At 42.8% G+C, this 27,908-nt stretch overlaps 2 protein-coding genes across 3 annotated transcripts in view; both read right to left on the bottom strand.

Annotated features, from left to right (window-relative positions):
- Nucleotides 1-12,760, bottom strand: part of LOC134082606 (NLR family CARD domain-containing protein 3-like) — a 154,827-nt gene extending 142,067 nt beyond the window's left edge. The window contains exons 1-4 of the mRNA XM_062538442.1: nucleotides 12,662-12,760; nucleotides 6,550-6,719; nucleotides 5,717-5,769; nucleotides 1,517-3,368 (exon numbers count right to left, since the gene is read on the bottom strand). Of these exons, the coding sequence (XP_062394426.1) occupies nucleotides 1,517-3,368; nucleotides 5,717-5,769; nucleotides 6,550-6,689 (2,045 nt within the window). The 5' untranslated portion in view covers nucleotides 6,690-6,719; nucleotides 12,662-12,760. The remainder of the gene's footprint in view (nucleotides 1-1,516; nucleotides 3,369-5,716; nucleotides 5,770-6,549; nucleotides 6,720-12,661) is intronic.
- Nucleotides 1-27,908, bottom strand: part of LOC134082552 (protein NLRC5-like) — a 173,670-nt gene that overhangs the window by 62,057 nt on the left and 83,705 nt on the right. The window lies entirely within an intron of this gene.

Raw genomic sequence — 27,908 nt, 5'->3', positions numbered from 1 at the left:
AGCAGGAAGTCCAACATTGAAATCCATATTTCTCCCATCTCAAGGCAAACTGAGGGAATGATGCACGACCATTCAAAAACATGACTGGTTTTCTAAAGATACAAAGCTTAATGCTAATCGGTGAAGTGTCCCTTTGACTAAGACGAGTTGATACATACTGTACCTCTCACGTTTCAATGCGTGCATTCAATGGCTCTGGTGCGCGCGCTACTTGATAGCACTTAGCTAGCCCAATTCATTCATTCAGATCCAAACAGAGATGAAGTTAGAAAGATAACTGTACTGTATGGCGTAATAACACTTAGGAGCACTTCGACTCGGCACAGTAATATCATCACTCTTGGATTTTCAGTTTCACTTTGGAGTGAGGATATTACTGCGCTGAGTCGAAATGCTCCCAAGTGCTATTCCGCCACACATTATAGTTATCCTTCTTACCTGCTTAGAAAAGCACCACGTTTTTGTCTCACCATACTTGATCACGTAACTACTTGTGTAACTGTATTTTAATATGGAAAACGTGGAGATGTTTGGTCTCTTCTAACTTCATCTCTGTTCGGATCCGAGTGAATGACGTAGGCTAGCTAAGTGCTATGAAAGTAGCGCCGCACGCCACAGCCATTGAGTGCACGCATTGAAACGGGCGAGGTATCAACTTATCTTAGTTAACGGAATACCATAGTTTAATATGAAAAAATATGTGTTTAATATGTGGACTGTTCCATTAATGACGAAGAGGGGATAGTTTTAACAATCTCTCCCTATAAATAACATAATGAATGAATACTCTGATGTAATGCTATACACTGTAATGGTAAAATTACATTACATGAAAAGCTTCACCATACAGTGTATGGTCATCAGTGTTGGGCAAGCTACTTGGAAAATGTACTGAGATAATAGTATATTGAATGAAGTTTAACTACAAAAAGCTTCCTTAAAATAAATGTAGCAAGTCAAGTTAAAAAACATAGCAAAAGTAGTTACTACAACAGAAGCTCCTTTGTTATTGACATAAAGTAAATAAAGTGAACCCAACTTCATGCCAAGTCAATGCTATTTCAGTAGCCTTGGGTGGTATGGCATAAACATAAATATCGAACAGATATATTATAACTTGGTTTAACTTCCTACACAGGTAAAAATATTTTCAGTTAAAGAAATACCCTGGATTGTTACCCTCAGTGTTCCAAAATAAATTTGGGGAAAAGTCCACCATAATACATGGGTGGGTACTGAGAGTACAGTATGTATAGATATGGGTTTAGTGGGGAGTTGGGTGACTTCAGAACACTGGCAAAAGTCTCAGAGGATTTATAATTGAGATCATAGCCAGCTAGTCTGTATAGACAGAACAAAGACAGATCATGTTCACGTTCACTTTCAATTATTTGAACATTGCGAAAAGTTGACATGTTTAGACAAGAAAATCATTGAGAATGTTTGGACCCCTAAAATAAAAACGATTAAAAATGTTGGTCATTCATAAGCTTATCCATCTCTATTGGAAACTCACCGTCCGATTCTGAAGCATCTCAGAGCTGGGATCAGTCTCCTGCGGCCCTCATCTGAGGTGTTGTATTTCTTCAGTTCAAACTCATCCAGCACCTCCTCAGACATCAGAAGCATGTGGGCCAGTGCTGAACAATGAGCTGGAGACAACTGGCCTTTGAAATCCTTTGGTGACTCCAGATATTTTTTAATCTCTTGGTACATGGAATGATCATTCATTTCAAACAAGCAATGGAAAAGATTGATGCATCTTTCAGGAGAGAGACCTTCACTGTTGAGCTGCTTAATGTAATGACATGTTTTCTTAATGCTCTTTGAGCTCTTGTATGTACAATTTAAGAGTCCTTTCAGAAGCCTCTGATTTCTTTCCAGGGAGACGCCCACAAGGAAGCGAAGGAAAAGATCCAGATGTCCATTCCTGCTCTTCAAAGCCTCATCCACTGCACTCTTAAGTAACCTACAGAGATTATCTTGTGATTGAGAGCCCAGCACTGATCGAAAATATGAAAATCTGAAGGGGCTGGTATCATCTCTATGTTTTTCACTGAGGAGGGATTGTAGTGCCTCAAAGTTCTCATTCACGTACGAGTGAAACACAAACACAGCAGCCAGGAACTCCTGGATGCTCAGATGCACAAAGCAGTAGACTTTCCTCTGCTGAAACACAGATTCTTCCTTGAAGATCTCAGTGCACATGCCAGAGTACACTGAGGCTTCACTGACATCAATGCCACATTTCTGCAGGTCTTCCTCATAAAACATGAGGTTGCCATTCTCCAGATTCTTGAAAGCCAGTTCTGACAGCTTCAGTATGACTTCTTTCTGTGATTGCAAGAGCCTCTTCACATCTCCTGCATATCTCCCTTGATATTTCTGATCCTTCTTTTTGGTCTGAATAAGCAAGAAGTGTACAAACATCTCAGTCAGAGTTTTAGGGATTTTCTGGGTATTGTCCTGTTCCAGCATCTGCTGAAGTACAGTGGCTGCAATCCAACAGAAGACAGGAATGTGACACATGATGTGGAGACTCCTGGATGCCTTAATGTGTAAGATGACTCTGTTGGCCTGACTCTCATTACTGATTCTCTTCTTGAAGTACTCTTCCTTCTGTGGGTGAGTGAATCCTCGTATTTCTGTAACTTGGTTGATATACTGAGCAGGAATTTGTCCAGCTGCTGCTGGTCGTGAGGTTATCCAGATATGTGCAGAAGGGAAAAGAGTTCCCTGAATGAGGCTTGTCATCAGAATATTCACTGATGCTGCTTGTTTTAAATGAGACAATGTCATGCTCTGTTGGAAATTCAGAGGTAACCGACTCTCATCCAAACCATCAAAGATGAACACAATATTAAAGTCATTGTATTCTTCACCATCCTTGAGCTCCTTCAACTCAGGGTGGAAGTCAATCAGGAGCTTGTGAAGGCTATACTCATCACTCCTGATTAAATTCAGCTCACGGAAAGGAAGGGGAAACATAAAGTCTACATCGTGACTGGCTATCCCCTCTGTCCAATCAAGAATGAATTTCTGCACAGAGACCGTTTTTCCAATGCCAGCAATACCTTTGGTTATCACAGTTCTGATGTGCCTCTCCTGTCCAGGTAAGGGTGTGAAGATATCATTGCAGCTGATTGGTTTGTCTTCTGTGGTTTGTAGTCTAGATGCTGACTCTACCTGCCAGACCTCATGCTCCTTATTCACTCCTTCACTCTCTCCTTCTGTGATGTAGAGCTCTGTGTAGATCTTATTGAGGAGTATCTCAGCTCCTGGTTTGATGATGCCCTCAGATATGTTCTCAAACCTCCTCTTCAGACTGGCTTTATGTTTCTCTTTAACTCTCCTCAGAACTTCCTTATCTGTTTGGTATTAAGAAGCTGATGTTAATACATTTTAACTATTGCAAATAGTGGAAGCCCATCTCTACCACTTGGGGAAAATGGCAGACATAAAGACACACATATAGCAAAGTTGAGAAAATAATATTAACTTTTTGATAGGACCTTAGACTGGGGATTAGAACTTCAGATCGGTTAGTGCTCTCACCAGACAAGGTGACAATATCAGCAGTAGTCGAGTTGTTAAAAAATGGCAGGGGGGATGGTGGATATTAAAAGGCACATCTGGGTATTAGTGTTGCAGGGGTGATGGGGGTCCTCCCCCAGAAAATTTTACATTTTAAAGATGCAATTTCCTGTATTCTAGTCCATTTATAGCGTGACCTGCTGGACATTGGCAAATCCTAAATTTCTTCCAATTCATGTACATTTTATGTGTCACTAACATTTTAGATCATGTCTACTCGAGTTGCTAAAATTGATCCCATGCAGAGTAACATTATCACTTAAATATACTAAATATCTATCAGATCTGAATTAGTGAACCAGACATCAATTTTAATGCATTCAACGATGACTTATAATTACCAATCTAGCCAAGTTAAATGGAACCAACAAAAAAAGTTGAGACTTTTTGCTTTCACTCTGAAATTCTACCACCATACAGTAGCCTAGAACAGAAACTTTAATTGCCACACAACAATGTTGGTGGTATACTTTGTAGCTCAGTCTCAGTCTTACGTTCTACTTTTAAAAATGCAAAACAAAAGCGTATTCTTTGTGCCTAGGCTACCTGCACAGCGGAATAATAATTCTAAAGATGAACAGATGCTCAGACGTTTGTCTCTTCAGCCACCTCGTGACATTGTCTATTTGCAGAACCGCACACTACAAAACTATTATTTTGTGTGAGTGAGGATGCATTCATACATCACTCTCAATAAGATGACCTAAAAAGTTGGACAACATTGCGTTAGCTCGCCATGAGCCGCTACGGTAGCCTATCCTTTCCAATTACATAATGGCAAGTTTGTTCAGAAACAGCTGGAGTGAACACCTAGCTCTCGCTAGCGGGCTAGGTGCCTTCAATTTAGCAAACCGGGGAGACGGGGCGTTTCCATAGACAGTAAAAGATATGGACAGAGCTATCACGTAGACGTCAGCAGAGACCGAGGAAGCAAATTTCAACGGTTTTTTTGGTCTACTATTTCCGTCATAGGTCTCCTGCGCAGGCTCAGGTGTCGTATATGTGACGTAGGCACGTAGTCTGACCGAGTCTGACCTATGGCGACGCTTTACTCTCTATGGACGCATGCGCATTCCCACGTTAGCATTGATTTCGGAAAAAGTTTATTACTCTGCCGATAAAACAGTTACGAGATTATGACGCCAATTGCACAATGTACGTAGTATGCACTCCGACAATAGAAAATGTTCATATAAAGGTTTAAAATGCTTCAGCTGTAACGTTATTTGATGTCAAAAGTGGCGCTTACGCCCCATAGGATTCAATGGAATGGCCAGCTAGCCACGGTCTACTGTTTAGCATGGCGGCCGCCATACTGTCTACACTCTCAGAACATTCGCTGCCCCCTTGGGCGTTTCAGGTTTGAGTATAAATGTAGCCTACTCTTTCTAATTCATCAACTTTTTGTCCTCTTAATAAAGCCGACGTCCCTTAGATCAAACTTTGCTTGTCGCTTGGCCATGATGCTGCTGAATGAAATCACCTGTCGTACGCATAGACAGTAAAAGAAGGCTGCATGCTTCTATATGTCGCTGACTGCCGTGACAATAGGAGAAGCATGCCCCTCGTCCACAGTATTTTAGCCTCGATGTGCGCAAAAGCTAAATGTTGAAAATGAAATAGTGGTGATATTTCCACATTCATTGAAAAATTACAGGGGATGGGGAGGGGGATGGCCGTTTCAGAGGGGGGGGGGGGGGGGGGGGGGGGGATTTTGACCATATCAATTCCAAAGGGGGACACTACAGTCTCACTGTACAGTACACTATCACTCACAGGGCACAATAACAGCAGGATGGCCATAAAGACTCGTGTCAATCAATGAAAAAAAGAGAAGCATTACTTTGCACATGCACTGCACTATAACAGAGCACAATAGTCTGCCATAGTTATGACACACAATGACTTACTATCTCAGAAATATGACTTTTTAATGTCTATCAGATTATCATCATGTTGATATCGTCATTGCATTACTACCAATATTTTAATATCCTAAAATAATAATTATTATTATTATTTAAAATCTCAAAAATCTGAGTTGCATCTCATAATTTACACTTAGTATGTCAAATTTATGACTTAACTCAACATTGTAACTTGACGTTTCTCTAATCCTCACCTGTGCTCTTGTTGATGTTGTCTTCACAGGTGATGGTGTCAGCCGTCAACTCACTACAAGCACATAAACATTGGAGTCAGTCAGCATGAAGGTAAGTACTAGTGGAGAGGTACAGTATATGGAGTCCCATACATTTAAATCTGACTGGTATTTAGCTGACAGTTTGATCTACTGTGACTCCCAACAAATTGACATAGATAGTATTCAGTATACACAGTTGCTATGCAAGTTCATGTTGGTTCCTATCACTGCTGCTAGATTAACAATATCATATTGTTGCTATGGTAATTCATATAAATATACACCAAGTTATAGCCAAACTGTCACACAAGAGACTAATGATTGCCCGGTGCAGTCCCATCTGAGAAACATGGCTGGTGTGACAAACCGACACACAACACACACATGCATGCATGCACGCACACCAAGACTAGAGGGTATCAAGACCAAGACCAAGACCAAGACAGACCAGTCGAGACCAAGACCAAGACAGAGCGAGACCAAGACTTGCATCAGACTAGAGTGCTACAGTAGGTGTTGATATGATCACTCACTAGCGTGCATTGTAGAACAAAAACAACAAAATGAGGCTCAGCTGTATGACCTAAAACCAATAATATGGTTACATTTCAACCGCAGATACAATTAAGCATTATCGCACGAGTGGGAGTGGTGTTGTTGGCCAATATCGCCACGGCTGTGGTTCGCCGCAGGCACGAAGCCGAATGAGAGAAGAAAAATGCAACAAATGTGTTTCAGATTCAAACAAAAACAGAACAGTGTGAATGTATGAGAATGAGTGGAGCGAGTAGGTCTGAGATCAGGAAACTCACCCTCCACCAGAGTGTGTTGGTGACCCAAGATCAGCCATGTCTTCAGCATTCTTCATGGTCCTAAAGCCATGTGCTGCAGACTCTGGTCGGAGTGTCTCACTGGGACCTGCAGCCTCCTCTCTCTCCTGAGAGTCACTCATCCCAGCAGCAGTGGGAGAGTCTTTCTTGACCTGAAGAGGAATAATATAGCTTTACATATCACAGCAGTAGTGGGGTAATAATTATTCTTCCTACTTACATCATTTGCAGTGCATGGGGTCGGCAAAAGGCGGCCTGTGAGCCAAAGCGGTATTACACATTGCCAGCCTTCATTGGGCCTAGCAAGAAAGCTACTTAAGATTACTGTATATCGCAGTCACTTCTATAAAATCTTAACTAGCCCAGTCTATACCAAACACATCCCACCTTATTAGGCTACCTGCTTGCCGACTATGAGGGCAGCGGAAAGTGAAAGTAAGGCGATCGCACAAATTACAAAGCAGTTCAAGTAAACAGCTTTTACAAATAACGAAGGCCAGTAGGCTATAGCTTCTTATCCTATAACGGAATAAACGGTTTACTTTAACACGGTGGAGAATGACGCATTTGCCGGTTCAGTGCTGTAGCCTCGCAAAAGAATTAGAGCTAGAATTTCCTAGTCATAACAATAATAATTTCTTTGGATTATTTTCTTCTTAAACATTATTGGGCTACATGTTTTACATTCAATGTAGGCTACACTGCGAGACATGTAGCCTTAAAAAGACAATAACAAATTCACGTTGCAAGGAGTCAAGTCAAGTCAAGTTTAGAGCGTATTTCATACACAGCTAGGTCATTCAATGTGCTTTACATAAACAAAAAACAAATTATATCTATAAATAAATATTATTTTTATTTATGTATTCATTTATTGAAGACGTTAGTGAAGGTGGAAGCCCTGTGTTGTTAAGGCGGTCGCCTTAGCAGGAAAGCACTGTGGGAAACCCTGGGCACAGCAGCACAAGGGTATCATGCAGCACCTGAAATAGTCCCTGTAGGCGAACTTCCAGCAACAAGGTTGAGCTGCAGCAGCCGTGACTGGATTCATACACTTGAATGAGAGTAGCCTATAGTCCCATGTCAAATTAGCCCAGAAAATCACCACCTTTCATTTTCTGTTGGTCTTATTACACTTTCTAGCTTCAGAGGAGACAAGTATTAAATAGGAAAATTACCGGAAATCTTAGTCACTTTTAAATGTGATGCTAGCAAGCGAGATGCTAACGGTCTAATCCGATTCTATGATCTATGCTAGGCTGGAACTAAAAGTGGTATGGCCAGACTCAGAGAACGGCTGGATGAACTGGAGAAAGATAAAAATCAATTGCTTAACTCAAGGGGGGGGTGAAAAATTAGAGTAATTCCCCAAATGGTGGAATATCCCTTTAACTATCATCATACCACTTAATTTGGACAAGGTCCTCGGTGCGAAATTGTAAGCATTAGGCTACTGGGCAATCTGAATCCTGTCCCACGCCACTCAAAGAAAAAACTGAAGTCATTGTATTTGGTAAAAAGGAGGAAAGACTTAAGGTTGCCACTCTCCTTGACACAAAAGGATTGAAAGCAAAGGATACTGTTAAAAATCTTGGTGTATTAATCAACAGTGATCTAAATTTCAACAGCCACATGAAAATGATAACTAAATCAGCTTTCTACCACCTCAAAAATATTGCCAAACTGAGAGGGCTAATGTCAAAACATGATTTAGAAAAAGGGTCATTCCGTGTCAAATCACCCAATTTCAGCTACATTTGGAAAGTGACCCTCTCCAAAAAAATCTGAAATAAATCACAGGTGTTTGTAGACTAAACATATGCATAAATCTTAAATAGTATGTCTGGATCACTAATGGTTTAAAAACTACAGCCCTTTGAAGCTTCAAGTAATTTTAAGGATTGTGGTGAACAATCCTCCTGCTGAATTAAGAAATCTAATCAGATGAGACGTGTCTTGTGTAATTTCCCCTCTGCAAAGCTCTGAAAATGGCTATACATTCATTATGTGAAAAGACATCATCACTTTTGAAGGCTTCTCATTTGAAAGGTATGTGCCACAAATTTCATCAGGTTTTTTTTCCACTCATATATGGACTATAAGGTCATGTCCATGCATCAACTTTGGTTGTAATCGTTGTCATATTGTCAGAGCATTTTGTTTTAATTGGGCTTGATTTTCAAAAAGCCCATTTTTGTCCTATCATTTCACCATGTGGACAGTTAACAGGATTTTTTTTAAATTTACCATATCACATCCTGTATGTGAGGATCATCTGTCCAAAATTTGGGCTTGTTGCTGAGTTTCTTTATTGGAGATATGATTTTTGGAAAATATTCTCTATAAATCCACTGAACTTGCATTGGATCTGCAGTACCACTTTGCACCACATGGGGTGCTCTTTTAATACAATGGAAGTCAATGGAAGAGTAAGAGATTCACTTGTTTGCTGCACATATCCAATCTAAACACACATTTTATGGTTCATAGTTGAATTTCTCCAAGTAATTATTGCAACATGAACAACATACTACTCATAAATATCTTATTTAGAGAAAATAAGCGGATCAAGCAAATTATACACACATAAGACTGACTGGTCATCATACATGCTGCAACACCTGTGATTTATTTCAGATTTTTTCGGAGAGGGTCACTTTCCGGCACTGGGTGATTTGACACGGAATGACCCAAAACTCATTCATGCATTTATCTCTAGCAGGGTTGATTACTGCAATGGACTGTTCACAGGCCTTCCTAAAAAGACTATCAAACAGCTTCAGGTGATTCAAAATGCAGCAGCAAAAACAAAAAGAACTGAGCACATTACTCCAATTCTTAAATCTCTGCACTGGCTTCCAGTAAGTCACAGAATTGACTTTAAAGCACTACTGCTTGTTTATAAATCAGTAAATGGAGCAGGACATAAATACCTATCAGACATGTTTCAGCAGTACACACCTTCTCGTCCTCTCAGGTCTCAGGAGATAAACCTGTTAGTAAAACCCGCTGTTAGAACTAAACATGGTGAAGCAGCTTTTAGCTGCTATGCAGCTCAGCTTTGGAACCAACTTCCGGATGACATTAAAAAGGCCCCATCTGCAGCCAGTTTTAAATCTAGACTTAAGACAAAATTGTTCTCAGATGCTTTCTGCTAAATGTCTTAATTATTTCACCTTGAGTCTTTTATGCTTTCTGTATAAATCTTTATTTTTGAATGATGTTATGCTTTCCTTATAAGTTTTTATTTTGTTTTGGAAATTGAAACCTGATGTGTGTGATCCCTCAACATGCCGGAGAATTGCACATATGGTGAGTAGTACTGGTTTGTTCCTTTTAAGTACTACAGTACGTTTTGCCCCTGGTTGGGCAAAGGGAGATTCAGGTGAGTAGGGCCCCTGTTTGGGGATAGTTTTTGTTGGGTGGTAGTCAGCGTCAGGGACGGCTGAGCTATCGGCCCTGGACATTAAGGTCTCCCCAGTAAGAAAGGAAATATTGTGTACGCACACAGATGGGCCTACGTCAACGAATCTCCAAAGAGTGGCAACAGCTCTGGGTGTTTGAGAAGGATCACTATCACTGGTTTGCTAAATTAGACTCTGGCAAAGTCTATCTGTTAAAAACAGACCTGTCTTCTAGTTATTCCACCTTAAGTCTTTTATGTTAATTATTCTTTATTGCTTTCTTTTTATTTTTTATTCTATTATTATTATTACTATTATTATTATTATTATTATTATTACTCTTTGCTCATCTATGCTTTTATCTGCTATTACTGTTTGGTTTTTGTTTATGTAAAGCACATTGAATGACCTCTGTGTATGAAATGTGCTACAGTATATAAATAAACTTGACTTGACTTGACTTGACTCGCAAAGTCTATATCCCTTTAACTATCATCATTCCACTTAATTTGGACAAGGTCCTCGGTGCGAAATTGTAAGCATTAGGCTACTGGGCAATCTGAATCCTGTCCCACGCCACTCGCAACTGTCTCCTACTGCCTCGTGCCTTGCCTACTGTCTTGTGCCAGTTGCTCTATGGGTTAGGTTTAGAGTTAGGGTTGATATATAGCCCAGTAGGGACCGTAGGTGAGTGGCACAAGTCACACGATAGTAGCAAGGGACAGTAGGCAAGTGGCATGGGATAGGAGGAAAGTGACACAAGACAGAAGGCGAGTAGCAAGTGCCACCAGCAATAGTAATAAATAATCTCTTGATAATTATCTACCATGTTCATTTGTCACATAGGCTATATCTCACTTCTCTTTTGTAGGCAACGTCTCATTTGCCATGTAGCCAGCAGATTTCAGGTCCACAGGAAAACCACAATGTCAAAACAACTTCAACAAAAACTTTTTTTTTCCCCTCTCTGAGTCGAGAGAAGAGGAAATGGGTTTTACAGACACAGGCTACTCTAGCCTACCACATGCCCAAAAACATCAGTCATGTGACTATACCAACCATGGACGGATTATGAGCCTCTGGGCATAGACGGGAGAAGGGACACCTGCCTGCCTGCCTTAGAGTGTTGGTAACTCAGTTGAGCTTAGGGGATAAAGGGGCATTTTATGGAGTTTTGTGAAATTAAATGGACAGATTGAGACTTGAATGGTTGTGATTGAGACTATTAGGCCTAAATAATAATTAACTGATTCAAGGCAACTTGCTGTAGAAAAAAAGATGCCACATACAAAGCATGATAATCACACATAGCATAACTTGTGTTATTTCAGATATCAGGGATGAATATCATAATCCATGGCAGGGCTCTATTAAGACATAGCCTGCCACAATTTTGGTAGCCTAAATGACTCACAAGGTTATGCACTCTGTAGTCTATGTGTGTGTGTGTGTGTGTGTATGTGTGTGTGTAGGTGAGTGGCACAAGTCACACGATAGTAGCAAGGGACAGTAAGCAAGTGGCATGGGATAGGAGGAAAGTGACACAAGACAGAAGGCGAGTAGCAAGTGCCACCAGCAATAGTAATAAATTATCTCTTGATAATTATCTACCATGTTCATTTGTCACATAGGCTATATCTCACTTCTCTTTTGTAGGCAACGTCTCATTTGCCATGTGGCCAGCAGCTTTCAGGTCCACAGGAAAACCACAGACATCTACTTCAACAAAAACTTTTTTTTTCCCTCTCTGAGTCGAGAGAAGAGGAAATGGGTCTTACAGACACAGGCTACTCTAGCCTACCACATGCCCAAAAACATCAGTCATGTGACTATACCAACCATGGACGGATTATGAGCCTCTGGGCATAGACGGGAGAAGGGGCACCTGCCTGAATGGTTGTGATTGAGACTATAAGGGCCTAAATAATAATTAACTGATTCAAGGCAACTTGCTGTAGAAAAAAAGATGCCAAATTCTTATTTCAGATATCAGGGATGAATATCATAATCCATGGTAGGGCTCTATTAAGACATAGCCTGCCACAATTTTGTTATGTAGCCTAGATGACTCACAAGGTTATGCTCTCTATAGCCTGTGTGTGTGTGTGTGTGTGTGTGTGTGTGTGTGTGTGTGTGTGTGTGTGTGTGTGTGTGTGTGTGTGTGTGTGTGTGTGTGTATAGTCACCTGTCTGCCAATGTTCAGCCCTTATTACTGTATTACACGGATTATTATCATTTGGGAAGGAACAATTCAAGGAAAAGTCATGCTACATTAAACCACCCATGTTGTTTCTTTAGGCGACTTTGTGTAGGCATAGCTGAGCGGCCGCACTGCAGACGCAATTTTACACTTCACTGTCTACAATTAATTTTGACTTTTGAACAGTTAAAGGCCTTGACTACGGACACAATCCACTGCCTACAAAAAGTGATCCATAGGCATATTAGGGCCTACTCACTCAGACACATTTCAAGTTGCATTTAGGCTAAACATGTTTCAAAGATCGACAAACCATCTTGACATTTTGTGCACTCGATAACACCACTACCTTTCCTTCCGTACATCTTTTCTTTCCGTTACTGAAAGTGCGCTACAGTAGATACCCATCTCTCTTAATCAGGCCATTTCAAAAGCAAAATAAACATAGAAGGCGAAATATACATAGATTGTAGGACATAAGCCTACTCACCACAAAATAGGTTCTTCCAAAACATCAGTGTTCTAAGTCCAACAACGACTGTCCATTTCGTCCGTCGAACAAAATCTCTAAAATGGTGTTAACTTTGCCAGCTTTCACTTCTGTTATCGGGGTGTAAGCGTTGGGTGCTAGACCTACTGTGATCAGGAAGTCAGGGTGTTCTGACTGATGATGACGCCGCTGTCTGTCTCACATCGGGCACATTTACAGTTTTTTTCTGATTGCTTAAACACATTTTTTGTAACTATTGGCTATTTTTTGCAAAACTCTAGGCTACACAAATAGGAAAATCTTTCACCAAATTAGCAAAACATTGTAGTTCTTGAATCTCTTTCAAAAGGTAACACACCTAACTCTTCAAACATTCATAAAAATTGTGTTTTCGTTTCACAAGCCATCATGGCATAAGCACACAATGTGCCAACACATGGTACAGTATATGACATATGTACAAAAGCCTCACTCGTTTGGCCCATCCATTCCCATGATTGGCTCCCTGATTGCCTGCAGCTGGAATTGGCTCACCCGCTGCAGGCGCACACCTGTCGCCAATAATTGGTCAGAGGATATAAGCTGTCTGTTTGAGCAGTGCTCCTGTCCCTCCTGTGGCTGCTCTTCAGGTGGAGATGGGAGAGATGCCACTTAGACTAAGAAGGGAACAACTGGCCCTAGTATATTGGGCGAACTTGAAGGGTCATAAAGAGGATCATCCAAGTAAGAAGGTTTTAATGCCCTGTCAAGAAAAACAAAAAAAACTGAGTTCCAGCTTTGGTTGGACAATTGAGTATATTGCAAGAGAGATGGAAGTTGCAAAGTTAAGTGTAAGTCCAACAGTAGCCTACTCAAGTGTCCCTCCTTGGATGCTTGAAGAGGTAGAAATAGACCTATCATTATTGGAAGAAAGAGAGAGTGGGGTTTTCACTGATAGTTGTGACTTTCAAATGTATGTGAGAAGAAAGTATGGAAACCATACTCAGGTATATACAGATGCATCTAAAATAAATAAGAGAGTAGGGGTGGCATATGCAATACCTGAGTTAAAACTGGCTAAGGCCAATAGGATCAATGATGAGCTTGCTGAGTATACAGCTGAGTTGATTGCTATATGGTTGGCATTATTATGGGTGGAGGAGTATGGGTCAAAAGGTATAGTGATATGGTCTGATTCCAGCTCTGCATTATTAAGTATTAAAAATCTGCACTCTGAGTCTAGGCAAGATATTGTTTATGATATAGTGCAGATTGTGAATAGACTGATTAAGTCAGGAGTTAATATTGTGTTGGGTTGGGTCCCAGCCCATGTTGGAATAATGGGAAATGAAATTGCAGATACATTTGCTAAGCGGGCAACAAAACAAGACAGAATTTCTATTGAAGTTAAATACAGTAAAGCAGAAATTAAAAGCATGGTTAAAGCCAAAAATAAGAGTCTATGGCAGCATATGTGGGATAATGAAGAGACAGGCAGACACCTGTATAAAATACAAAAGAATGTTGGTAGGAGCAGGAATACCAGCAGGAACAAGCAGGAGGAGGACATGGTCTCAAGAATGAGGTATGGACATACAGGACTGAACAGTACATTAGTTCTAATGAAGAAACATGCTGATGGTAACTATGAGTGTGGTAACCCAGAAACTATAGAACATGTTATAGAGCAGTGTCCTAAGTACTATGAAGAGCGACAAACACTAAGAGCAGAATTAACAGAAATGAAGATACATTTGAATATTACAGACATATTGCAGAGAAATTCTGGAGAACAATGTTTTAGAAGTATTTTTTATTACTTGAAAACAATAGGGTTATTCCATAGAATTTAGAGGTAGGTTATATAATTCAGACCCACACTCCTATTCAGAAGGTGGCGGTAATGCACCTAAAAGCTGTTTGCCAACCGCCATTAAAAGAGAAGAAGAAGAAGAAGAAGAAGAAGTGCTCCTGTCAGGGGGTCAGGATTTGGAGGGTTAGCTTCAGCCAGTTAGCATGTCATTTGGCCGCCGACATCTTTGAAAAAATGGCGTTCCATGGTTGTACCATATCCGGCACCAGCGCATGCACAAGACAGCTCATTCACGAGCTGTCTCAGCTCATGCACGAGTTTCGATTTCGGCACGAGCGTCCTCGCGCGTCCATGCTGATAACGCATTCTAGAAGACATAAATAAAATGACTGACTACTAGGATTAAAAGTTACCGATACTTGATGCCTGTGGATTATCATTATACCAGGCTTTGTGAATAAAAGAAAAAAGCAAATGTCGTTCTAATAGGTTACTATTATTTGCATTAGACTATGTATGAGTTGGCAAGGTATGATAAGACATTCTAGGAAATGCGAAGAAATTCTCTAACTCGCTGTCGTGTAGGCTAGGCTATGGAAACTATTTTAAAACGCTCAGCTGCAGACCTGTAGCCTAGTTCATAACAACGCAGCGTTGGGGGTCACAGCCTACAGTAGATAACGGCAAAAGTTTCCGACAGTGACAGCAGACTTAAAATGCATGCTGCTCGAAACATAACACATGGATGCGCGCTTCTACCGGTAAGCCTATAATATGCGTTGTCTTCATTTCGTCTGTCTACAAATGTAGGTTTAAACTGCAAATTCACACTGGGTGCAGCACAAATAGCATATCTGGTATCCACACGTTTCTTACATCCCATGTCTACTTATTAAGAGTCATTTTCGTCGGGTAGACAGCCTATTGCGCACATAACGGCTACAGTCAGTTCAAAGCATTTACTGTGGGGATCATATTTATGTGTATGCTAAGTAAATTCTTGCTCAATATTGACTCGTCATGTTTATTATATCATGATATATGAATATCACATTATAGGATTTCGAGACAAGGGGCAAACTTCTCCACCACCATCCCAACTCAAATAATTAAATACATTTGCGCCTGTAACGATAGGAGCGCGTTCACGAACACCTTCTCTCACTCTCCAATCTTCATCAACGATGTACCTATGTTGTCTCGTTGTAACGTGGAACCTAATTGGCTCATTCTAGCTGGTGACGGAAATGGACACCCATGGAACGCCATTTTCTCAAAGATGGCTGCGGCCAATTTCACACTTTTTTGGCTGAAGTAGCTAGCCTAGCATCGGCCATTGAAATGAATGGGGGCGGGACTTAGTCCCTCTCTCCAGTTCTTATAATACCTCCATGGCTCCTGTCCATACCAGTGTATTACCTGACTTGACTGGCGTCTCCTGAGCTCCTGCTGACCATTCGGTTGTCCTGTGTGCGTCTGCCAAACGTGAGTTTCACCTTCCCTCTTTGCTTTGCTTTGCTGCTGATTGACCAAGTAAGCCTTTTCGAGCAGCTTCCCAGTCTTGTCAATTGTGGGCCAATTGTGGGCCATGTGGCCAGCGGATATGGTTTGCTTCCTAAGCCGCAGTACCGCGCAGGTGTAGGCCTACTATGCCACAGTTAGTGTTTTTTTTTTTTTTTAAGTATATTTTTTGGGCTTTTTTACCTTTATTTGTAGGACAGTGAAGGGTGAGACAGGAAGTATAAGTGGGAGAGAGAGATGGGGTGGGACTGGGAAATGACCGCAGGTCGGATTCGAACCTGGGTCCCCGTGGGCACTCGGACCCGTATGTGGTATGAGCGCTGTAGCCTGCTGCGCCACAGCGCTCCCCCACAGTTAGTGATTAATTGTGGAAATGTTTATTTGTATTTCAATGAATTATGATTGATAGTTATAATGAATTATCATTTATGTTGTGATCCAACTGCTATGGGTTAGTTGACTGGTGTATTGCCATGCCTGATTTGTGTTTAAGCAGTGGATTAACTTTAACTATTTAGATGTTAATGGGGATATGACTTATCCTTGTATGGCCTTTGTTGGTTGTTGTGTGCTGATTGTTTCCCTTTGTTTTGTTACAGCACACACACAAACACCCCCACACGCACCTCGATACAGCCAAAGAGAAGAGACAACAACTTGTCCCAGCAACTTTAATAAAATACATGATCTTGGCTGAACCCTGTCTGTGTCCTCCTCCTTCCAACCCAACTCTCCAACCATCTGACCGTGGTTTGCCTGTTCCCTGCCTCTCTCCAAAGTGTTCCAGTCCCCTATCCTATAGAGTAGCCCTGACTCGTTCAACATAGCAAAGTGGGCTGTCAGTTTGGATCATACTTTTATAAACATAGGCTACAGGGATCCAAACTCCAGTATCAGTATTTATTTTAAAACAAGTGTGTGCTTCCAAGTCAAAACAAAAAACAGTGATTTCACTGAGACCGAAAAGCAAAGCAAAAAAAACAGTCTAGGCCTACTGTACATCATGTTGTATATTTGGGTCCGGCCACAAAATTTAATCTACATCACATGCAATGTCCTCCAGTCCAAGGCCCCGGGGGAAATATCTTGTGGAATGCTGTATCCAGGCCTGACATGATGCCTGGTCAATATCCCCACATGCCTCCTCCATTGCCTGTAAAAGGGCTCTGCATTGATGGGGATGACGTTCATAGACCTTCCAGCGCCAGGCAGAGAAGAACTCTTCAGCTGGATTCAAGAATGCAGAGTATGAGGGGAGGTTGAGTACAATGAAGAGTGGGTGATCTGTAAACCAGTTGCGGACCAAAGCAGCCCTATGGAAACTAACATTTTGGCTGAACATGTTAGGCTGAACCTGTTGGCCAGCTTCCCTCAGGCTCAGGCTCATTCTATGTTCCACTGTTGTAGCTCTGATGCCATCAGAAATTATATTTCTTCCTCTTCTTACCCTTCCTCTTCCCCCTCCTTGTGCCCCTTTTTCTCCTCCTTGTCCTCTTCCTCTAACTTCACCTCCTTGCCATCCTCTCCCTCTCCCTCTCCCTTCTTCACCTCTGCATCCTCTTCCTCCTCCTCTTCCTCTTTCTTTTCCACCTCCACGCCCTCTTCCTAGGCCTCCTCTAATTCTCACTCTTCCTGCTCCCTCCACTGTACTCCACACGGACAGCTTACTTAGGCAGCTTGCAAAGTGAACTAATGATCTAAAACAGTTTTCATGATAGATGATCAAAATAGTGTAAATATAGCATGTAATTATACATGTGTATAATTTTGCTATAGGAGTGTGTTGGAAATGTGTAAATTGAGTGTAAGCAGTGGGTAAGAGGTTTGGAGCGACTGTTCACACTCAGCGATACTAAATCTAAACAGTCCACACAGGCACCACAGATCACTCTGTATGGCACAAAGTAGAAGAGAGCCAGAAGTCTTTGTTACGTCCAGACAGATCACAGACTCTTAAATTACACATCAATTACAAATGTACATGGAGACAACATTCACATCTGGAGATCTTTAACCTTTAACCCAGGGTATCCTTATCATGGTAACAGGAGGTCATTCACATCTGGTGAACATGTGTGTGCATGTGCGTGCGTGTGCGTGTGCGTGTGTGTGTGTGTGTATGTGTGTGTTGGGAGATGCAGTACATGGAGTGTGAAGAAGAGAGCCCAGTGTGTGTGTGTGTGTGTGTGTGTCTGTATGTGTGTGTGTGTTGGGAGATGCAGTACATTGAGTGTGAAGAAGAGAGCCTGCACTGGCCTCTTGAGAAGTGTGGAAACAGACATCATGTCCTCAACAATCAGTCCCGATCAGAAGATCAGGTCAGACAGCTGCTGGAGAAGATGGAGGAGTTGGTGGCAGGAAACGGTGGAAGTCACTTTGAGGCTGACAAAACTCTTCTACAGGAAGTGGAGAACAAGAGGAGACACCTCAGTACTAGAGTGGAGGACAGAGAGACAAGAGCTTACAGACAGGACGTTACATTTACATTTGTCATGGGTGTGTGCTTTAACATATTCACCGTGGGCAAGTTGAAAACTACCTGAGATGGTTAGCTACACTGTATGTAATGAATTGTCATTTCATTAAGAAAAGTGCTTTGTGTGTCAAGAAAATTAAGTGAATATGTAAGGAGATAGCAGGAAATAGGCCGAGAGAAATTTTAATTTGAGTTTTAATATACAGAAATGAAAGTGATTTACTCAGGTACTGTAGCCTATATAGTCCGTGAGCCAGAGGGGTTGGCCGTTACCGAAAAGGTGGCAAAGGCTACCATACCTTTTCTGAAAGCCTGGAATCTCAGCTTTTCAATTATGTATGATGGCCATCTGACAAGAGTAGCTGTTTTGAGTTATGATGCATAATGTAAACTAAGGTTGAAGAAATAATGCGTATAAATCAAGCAGAACACTGAAATATTTTATTTTGTTATGTTTGGTATCATTTTAAAGGGGAGACTCTGAGCTTTCATTTAAATCCTTTTGTGAACATTTTGGATAAGTACAGCCAACCCTGGAGCTCTTCAAACCTTTAATCACACACATTTTCCTGCCATTTCCTTGCCATCGTTTGTCTTTTAATCCTGTGGCACCTGGGAGCATCAGAGAAACACAATCCAAACACTGAAATACTGGCATGACCCTAAGGATTCAGAAAATGTATCATTTACCCATATTATCTGATTTGGAGGGGATGATTTTCCGTCTTATATCAGACATGGCGTTTTTTCAAAGACATAAACAGTAGTGTACTATTACCCTTAAGGTTAATTTGTTGATATGTCGAGTTATCTGTATCAATAATTATTATTTAAAATATATTTACCTCAGACTTTCAACTCGACATATCAACAAATTAGCCTAAGGGTAATAGTACACTACTGTTTATGTCTTTGAAAAAACGCCATCTCTGATACAAGACTGTAAATCACCCCCTCCAAATCAGATAATATGGGTAAATGATACATTTCCTGAATCCTTAGGGTCATGCCAGTATTTCAGTGTTTGGATTTTGTTTCTCTGATGCTCCCAGGTGCCACAGGATTAAAAGCCAAAAAATGGCAGGGAAATCTTAGGGAAATGTGTGTGATTAAAGGTTTGAAGAGCTCCAGGGTTGGCTGTACTTATCCAAAATGTTCACAAAAGGATTTAAATGAAAGCTCAGAGTCTCCCCTTTAAAATGATACCAAACATAACAAAATAAAATATTCCAGTGTTCTGCTTGATTTATACACATTATTTCTTTAACCTTAGTTTACATTATGTGTCATAACTCAAAACAGCTACTCTTGTCAGATGGCCATCATACATCATTGAAAAGCTGAGATTCCAGGCTTTCAGAAAAGGTATGGTAGCCTTTGCCACCTTTTCGGTAACGGTTTCCATAATTTGAGGCCCTGGCTCACGGTCTAATAGGCCTACTTATGTACAAACTCAAGGTTCCTGTAGTCTTGTAGTTTTTTACATCTCAGAGGGAAACATCTCTACTTTTCACCCCACAACATTTGTTCCATCACTTTTGTGACATAATGATTCATGACGTTTATGATTCTTCAAATGTATCGCTGCATAAATGGCCCCTCAGCAGCATCTCTTCCACTGCCCTGCACAGTGAGGGACACACACACACACACACGCACACACACACACGTACACACGCACACACACACACACACACACACACACACACACACACACACACATCTCTTCCACTGCCCTGCACAGTGAAGACACACACACACACACACACACACACACACACACACACACACACACACACACAGACACACACATCTCTTCCACTGCCCTGCACAGTGAGGGACACACACACACACACACACACACACACACACACACACACACACACACACACACACACACACACACACAATGTATGTTTAATTTCAGGTGAAACTCCACCTCTCTCAGAGGTCCATGTGATGTTCCTGCAGTACAAAGTGTGTGTCTGTGTGTTTCTGTGTGTCTATGCTTGTGTGTGTGTGTGTGTGTGTGTGTGTGTGTGTGTGTGTGTGTGTGTGTGTGTGTGTGTGTGTGTGTGTCATGTGCATGTTTCCAAGAAGTTTTCATGGCGCTGAAAACAAAGACGACGACAACAACTCCGATACCGGACGAGACCCCATGGATTGTGTGACGAGGCGGTGGGAGTGCTGTGGGCAGCAGATCACCATGGCGTCCGTCTCTATGACCCCGTGCAGGAAGGCTCTGGAGCTGACCAGGAGCCAGACGGCGTCCGGCGTGTGTGTGTCAGTGTGTGTTCCGGGCCCACACGCGCTCCTGACCGCCGTGTGCACGGACCTGCCCTTCTCCCAGAAGTGTGTGAGTGTGTAGTCTAGTTAGTGTGTGAGTGTGTAGTCTAGTTAGCTGTAGTGGGTGTACTGTGGACCTGCCCTTCTCCCAGAAGTGTGTCAGTGTGTAGTCTAGTTAGTGTGTCAGTGTGTAGTCTAGTTAGTGTGTGAGTGTGTAGTCTAGTTAGTGTGTGAGTGTGTAGTCTAGCTAGCTGTAGTGGGTGTACTGTGGACCTGCCCTTCTCCCAGAAGTGTGTCAGTGTGTAGTCTAGTTAGTGTGTCAGTGTGTAGTCTAGTTAGTGTGTCAGTGTGTAGTCTAGTTAGTGTGTCAGTGTGTAGTCTAGCTAGCTGTAGTGGGTATACTGTGGACCTGCCCTTCTCCCAGAAGTGTGTCAGTGTGTAGTCTAGTTAGTGTGTCAGTGTGTAGTCTAGTTAGTGTGTGAGTGTGTAGTCTAGTTAGTGTGTGAGTGTGTAGTCTAGCTAGCTGTAGTGGGTGTACTGTGGACCTGCCCTTCTCCCAGAAGTGTGTCAGTGTGTAGTCTAGTTAGCTGTAGTGGGTGTACTGTGATCAGCCCCAAATGTGAATTTGTATTCAGTGTGTAGTCTAGTTAGCTGTAGTGGGTGTACTTTGATCAACCCCCAAATGTGAATATGTATCCTGGCCTATTTTAAGTGGATATATACTGAGACGATGATGCTTTTTAAGTGGGTATACTGCGTATCACGTAGACTACACCACTGGTGTCCCAGAAGTGTCAGTGTCAGTGTGTGTTCCGGGCCCACACGCGTTCCTGATGGCCGTGTGCATGGACCTGCCCTTCTCCCAGAAGTGTGTCAGTGTGTAGTCTAGTTAGCTGTAGTGGGTATACTGTGGACCTGCCCTTCTCCCAGAAGTGTGTCAGTGTGTAGTCTAGTTAGTGTGTCAGTGTGTAGTCTAGTTAGCTGTAGTGGGTATACTGTGGACCTGCCCTTCTCCCAGAAGTGTGTCAGTGTGTAGTCTAGTTAGTGTGTCAGTGTGTAGTCTAGTTAGTGTGTCAGTGTGTAGTCTAGTTAGCTGTAGTGGGTATACTGTGGACCTGCCCTTCTCCCAGAAGTGTGTCAGTGTGTAGTCTAGTTAGTGTGTCAGTGTGTAGTCTAGTTAGTGGGTGAGTGTGTAGTCTAGTTAGTGTGTCAGTGTGTAGTCTAGTTAGTGTGTCAGTGTGTAGTCTAGTTAGTGTGTCAGTGTGTAGTCTAGTTAGTGTGTCAGTGTGTAGTCTAGTTAGTGTGTCAGTGTGTAGTATAGTTAGTGGGTGAGTGTGTAGTCTAGTTAGTGTGTCAGTGTGTAGTCTAGTTAGTGTGTCAGTGTGTAGTCTAGTTAGTGTGTCAGTGTGTAGTCTAGTTAGTGTGTGAGTGTGTAGTCTAGTTAGTGTGTGAGTGTGTAGTCTAGTTAGTGTGTCAGTGTGTAGTCTAGTTAGTGTGTGAGTGTGTGTAGTCTAGTTAATGTCGGGCGTGTCAGTGTCAGTGCGTTCCTATAACGGCCGTGTGCACGGACCTGCCCTTCTCCCAGAAGTGTGTCAGTGTGTAGTCTAGTTAGTGTGAGATGATGATGCTTTTTAAGTGGGTATACTGCGTATCACGTAGACTACACCACTGGCGTCCGGCATGTCAGTGTCAGTGTGTGCTGCGGGCCCACACGCGTTCCTATAACGGCCGTGTGCATGGACCTGCCCTTCTCCCAGAAGTGTGTCAGTGTGTAGTCTAGTTAGTGTGTCAGTGTGTAGTCTAGTTAGTGTGTCAGTGTGTAGTCTAGTTAGTGTGTCAGTGTGTAGTCTAGTTAGTGTGTCAGTGTGTAGTCTAGTTAGCGTGTCAGTGTGTAGTCTAGTTAGCGTCGGGCGTGTCAGTGTGTAGTCTAGTTAGCGTCGGGCGTGTCAGTGTGTAGTCTAGTTAGTGTGTCAGTGTGTAGTCTAGTTAGTGTGTGAGTGTGTAGTCTAGTTAGTGTGTCAGTGTGTAGTCTAGTTAGTGTGTGAGTGTGTAGTCTAGTTAGCGTCGGGCGTGTCAGTGTCAGTGCGTTCCTATAACGGCCGTGTGCACGGACCTGCCCTTCTCCCAGAAGTGGCGGAGAGAGATCCAAGAGCAGCTGGAGCTGGAGCAGTGGGCGGCTGCTGCAGGGGCGTCTGGCAGCACAACATGGTGCTGTTTTACTCCTCAGCAGGATGGACCCCGGATCAACACATTGAGAGCCAATAAGGCACTGGGGCCCCTGCACTGGCTCTTGGAGAAGAGTGGCAACAGACATGTGGACATGGAGAGGGAGAGCAGCTGGACCGAGCTGCTGAGGAAGGTGCAGGAGGTGCTGAGGAGGTGCTGATGAGGTGCTGATGAGGTGCTGATGAAGGTCCAGGAGGAGGTGCTGAGGAGGTGCTGATGAAGGTCCAGGAGGAGGTGCTGATGAAGGTCCAGGAGGAGGTGCTGAGGAGGTGCTGATGAAGGTGCTGAGGAGGTGCTGATGAAGGTGCTGAGGAGGTGCTGATGAAGGTCCAGGAGGTGCTGATGAAGGTCCAGGAGGAGGTGCTGAGGAGGTGCTGATGAAGGTCCAGGAGGAGGTGCTGAGGAAGCTCCAGGAGGTGCTGAGGAGGTGCTGAGCAGGTGCTGATGAAGGTGCAGGAGGATGTGCTGAGGAAGGTCCAGGAGGTGCTGAGGAGGTGCTGATGAAGGTCCAGGAGGTGCTGATGAAGGTAGAGGAGGTGCTGAGGAGGTGCAGGAGGAGCTGCTGAGGAGGTGCAGGACCAGTGCTGGACCGAGCTGCTCTTTATGGGAGGGGAGTGGGAGGAGATGACCGGTCTGACATGGAGCTGGCCAAGAGCGTGGACACTCCAGCACAGAGTGAGCAGGGCGTGGACACTCCAGCACAGAGTGAGCAGGTGAGCAGGGCGTTGACACTCCAGCACAGAGTGAGCAGGGCGTGGACACTCCAGCACAGAGTGAGCAGGGCGTTGACACTCCAGCACAGAGTGAGCAGGGCGTGGACACTCCAGCACAGAGTGAGCAGGTGAGCAGGGCGTTGACACTCCAGCACAGAGTGAGCAGGGCGTTGACACTCCAGCACAGAGTGAGCAGGGCGTTGACACTCCAGCACAGAGTGAGCAGGGCGTGGACACTCCAGCACAGAGTGAGCAGGGCGTGGACACTCCAGCACAGAGTGAGCAGGGCGTGGACACAGAGGATTTGAACAGAGTCACTGGTCATTCACCAGAAACCCCAAATCACCTGTGCCCTTCATGTGTGTGTGACAGGAGGGAGACAGGTTTTATGTGCGTGTGTGTGTGTGTGTGTGTGTGTGTGTGTGCGTGCGTGTGTGCGTGCGTGCGTGCGTGCGTGCGTGCGTGCGTGTGTGTGTGTGTGTGTGTGTGTGTGTGTGTGTGTGTGTGTGTGTGTGTGTGACCAGAGGGAGACAGGTTTTATGTGTGTGCGTGTGTGTGTGTGTGACCAGAGGGAGACATGTTTTAAGTGTGTGTGTGTGTCTTTATGTCATTGGATGTTCATTCACTAAGCCTTGGCAGGGACGTTTTTGTTGGTTACACACACAGTGTATATTATAGGTGACCTGACACTGTATCTCTCTCTCCTCACCTTCCTCTCCCCTCTTCTTCTGCAGGCGCACACTAAAATAAAAAAAAAATCACATTGTTAGTCAAATAATGCAAAATGTATTTCCAATTGAATGCTCCACACAGTTTAAGAAGCTTACCATCATTAAAACAGACTATGGTCGATATTTTGCTTAAGAAAGCGTCACTTAACACAATTTCCTCACCTACCTCTCCCCTCTTCTTCTGCAGGCGCAGTGAAGCCCCGTCTCTCTGTTCGGCGAACGTCACCACCCTCCTCCTCCTCTTCCTCCCCTCGGACTCTGCCCTTCTCTCTCCAGCATCTCCACCCCCCTGCCCAGAACCTGGAGCCAAGCAGTTTAGTTTTGCTTTACTCCTTTTATGTCTGAGGGAATGAAAGAAAATCCTCCTTCACATTGTCCTTTTTTCTTTTTTTTTTTTTTTTAACAGACCCTCAAACTCCAACCACCCTAACTAATGTGAGAACTGTAAAAGACAGCAAAATCAGTTTTTTTTTGTTTGTTTTGCATTTGATTTTCCTTTTAGTCTCTCTTTCTCTGGGGTGAAAGAACTTTGGGGGTTGTGGTCTTGATCAAAATATGCCATCGCTTCAAAAAGGGAACTTTCTGGAAAAAGGAAAAAAAAAAAAAAATCTGCATCGCTGATCACCAGCCCTCCTCAGTCCAGCCCTAGAGTATTCTGGAGGTCACCGTAACCATCCTATTCTAGAACTCCCCTGGCCTGGCCATAACATTCTATGCTAGAACCTTCTGGAATTCTGCATCACTGGCTAACTCCTTCCCCTCCCCCCTCTAACTGAACTTTCTGGAAATCAACAACCCTCGCCCTCACGCCCCTTCTGGCTGTTGTAATTATTCCCGTTTCCTTCTTGACTGTTGTAAAATGACTTCCTTTCTCTCCATTATCTTCATGTTTGAATTAACAACCGTTTCACCCCCTCCAGTAGTCCATTTTGAGCACTCATCAGTCTGATTCTACTACTGCATAGAACAAATTCTGCTCCTTTGTACAAAATGTTTCTGTCTTTTTTGTTTTTATAATAAGTGAATTTTGATTTTCATATGCTTTTAGTTGTTTTATTTTGTTTTTAAATGAAATGAAATCTCTAGTTTTGAGTTGGAACATTCCTAGTGTTGAAGTACTTCTCATTTTCTCCCTGTGTCTTTCTTTTTCACAAATACGAGTGTGGGCTTGTCTATTGCAATACACTTTGTGTGTGTGTGTGTGTGTGTCTCTGTCTGTCTGTCTGTGTACACAGTAGCGGGGTGAAGGAGATTGTGTACACTGAATCGTGTGTGAATGGAAGTGAGCATTGACTTGGTGTCCTACAGTGTACATATTAGTCTGAAACATTGGTGTGTGTGAGGGACTGTAACTGTACGATGTGACTGACTGATTAAACTGAGTGTGTGCTTGCATGTACACAACGTTGAAGAGCAAAACAATGTTGTACACTGTACACAAGTGTGTGTGTGTGTGTGTGTGTGTGTGTGTCTGTCTGTAATTTTGCTTGCTAAAAATGTCCTATTGTGTGTGTGTGTGTGCATAATGTTGCATGCACAGGATGGTCTAAGGTGTGTGTGTGTGTGTGTGTGTGATGGTACGTAAAAGAAGCCCTTCTGTCCTGCAGTGTCGATTCCCTCCTTTCTTTACAAGCGGATGTCTCATTTGACCTTTTTATGTTTTTGCCCCTTTTTCCCCCTTGAGTTCCAAGAAGTCATGCTGTTATATAAATATATATATATATTGTACGCTTGGTTTTTTACTTTTTACTGCTTGTTTTTAAGAACTTCACAATAAAAGAGGATATACAGACTTCTCATCAGACAGATTTGTACATTGGGCTCTGTGTGTGTGTTTTTGAATAGATTTAAAGTACTCAACTGCCAGTTTAATATTCATTAAAGGGAAACTATGCAGGTTTGGCGATTTCATCACCCTTTTCGTTGTCACTCGTTTTACGCTTGCAGATTTCTCTGCAAAGCTTCCCCTACAGCTTTAGCGTGTATATTTTACAAAACTCCTCAATCGGTCGGTCTGCCTTTTCACGAGCATGATGGCGAGGCTGGAGAGTTTCTGTCCCGGTGGCACAACCTTACATGCGTGGTTTTCCCGCTCAGAGGCACTAGGGGAAAGCGAGACAGCAGTCATTCGACCCAAAATAGTTCAGGCAAATCAAGCTAAAGAAAACGTGCATAGTTCACCTTTAAACACTGGTGAGCATTACACTGCTGGTCGAGCTGAATCCCATTTCAAGTCATTCTGAACAGATCTCTGAATCTCTATGGCAAGTTGCATTGTAAGTTGGCTCTGGAGTAGCAAAGACCAAAGTGTGCCGTCTTCACCTACTGAAGATCACAGTTTTGTCCTCTGCCTTCGAGTGGATACTGTGAAGTGCAAAACGTCTGCATTTCCAATTTCTTCATCCCTGCAAGAATTTAACAGGTGCGATGATTGAAGATCCCCATGTTATTTTCCCATAGAAAAAAATCTCAAGATACCGGATCTCCTTATTTGGGCGGAGATGGTAGCTTTTTTGTAGGTGAACTTCAGAGGTCTATTAGGGGCTGAGGGCACATGAACAGTTAGAGCCTCTCCCTCCTATAAACTGCTAACATAACTATAGCAACCTACAGTACAGTATACTGTGGTGCCTTGTGGCCTCTTGGAGTCTTCTGTCTGCCCTGTTCTACCCCGTCTTGCTCTTCAGCGTCACTGGACTCATGGACTCTGAACTCATTCTACTTCTGCAGGTGATCCTCATCATTACACTATTAGACTCTCATTCAGTCTCCCATTATCAGTTGGGCTGAGAACTCCGACTCCTTCTACTCTGCACACACCAGCCAGTGCAGCTACTCACCACTGCCATCTAGTGTTGAGACTGAAAATGGCATCTCATATGTTTAAGGGGAGATGAGTGTTGTGTGGGTAGATAGCTGTATGAAGAATGAACTGATTGGTTTAATGACTTCATTATTGAAGACTTAATGTTTCAAGACATGACTCTTACATTTGGCTTGACAATAAACTATCCTTTGGGGTCCATATTGAAAGCCTTTTGAAAAAAATGTCAGCCCTTAGTTAAGCTTTTATTTTTGTCCAAATGTTTCTCCTTCACTGCAAGGAAAAGATTGGTCCAGACTACTTTCTCGATTATGCTGATATAACATACAAACATGCATCTTCATCCTTATGCTGGAAAATCTGGATGTTTATCATTCTGCCATGCGGTTCGTAACTAGTGCTACTGTAATTTGAAATGGTTCAATGAACACCACTGTGCTGAGGGAAAAGTCATGTTTTAATTTTCATTGCAAAAGCATTGATGGGTAAATGACCTACATCTTCATCTGTATACCTGTTCACAGGCCACACCAGCTCTTACAGCACTCAGTCATCAGGAACAATCTGCAGAACACACTAAACCTGCAGTCATTACCATCTCATGGATTTAAAAATATGTTTTACTGTCAAAACGAATAAACCACACTCACTGGCACGTCTGTGATATATCCAATAATC

The sequence above is a fragment of the Sardina pilchardus genome, chromosome 1 (assembly GCF_963854185.1).
Source record: "Sardina pilchardus chromosome 1, fSarPil1.1, whole genome shotgun sequence".
Lineage (NCBI taxonomy): Eukaryota > Metazoa > Chordata > Actinopteri > Clupeiformes > Clupeidae > Sardina > Sardina pilchardus.
The sequence above is the reverse complement of the archived record's forward strand: the minus strand, read 5'-3'. Positions and strand labels throughout refer to the sequence as shown.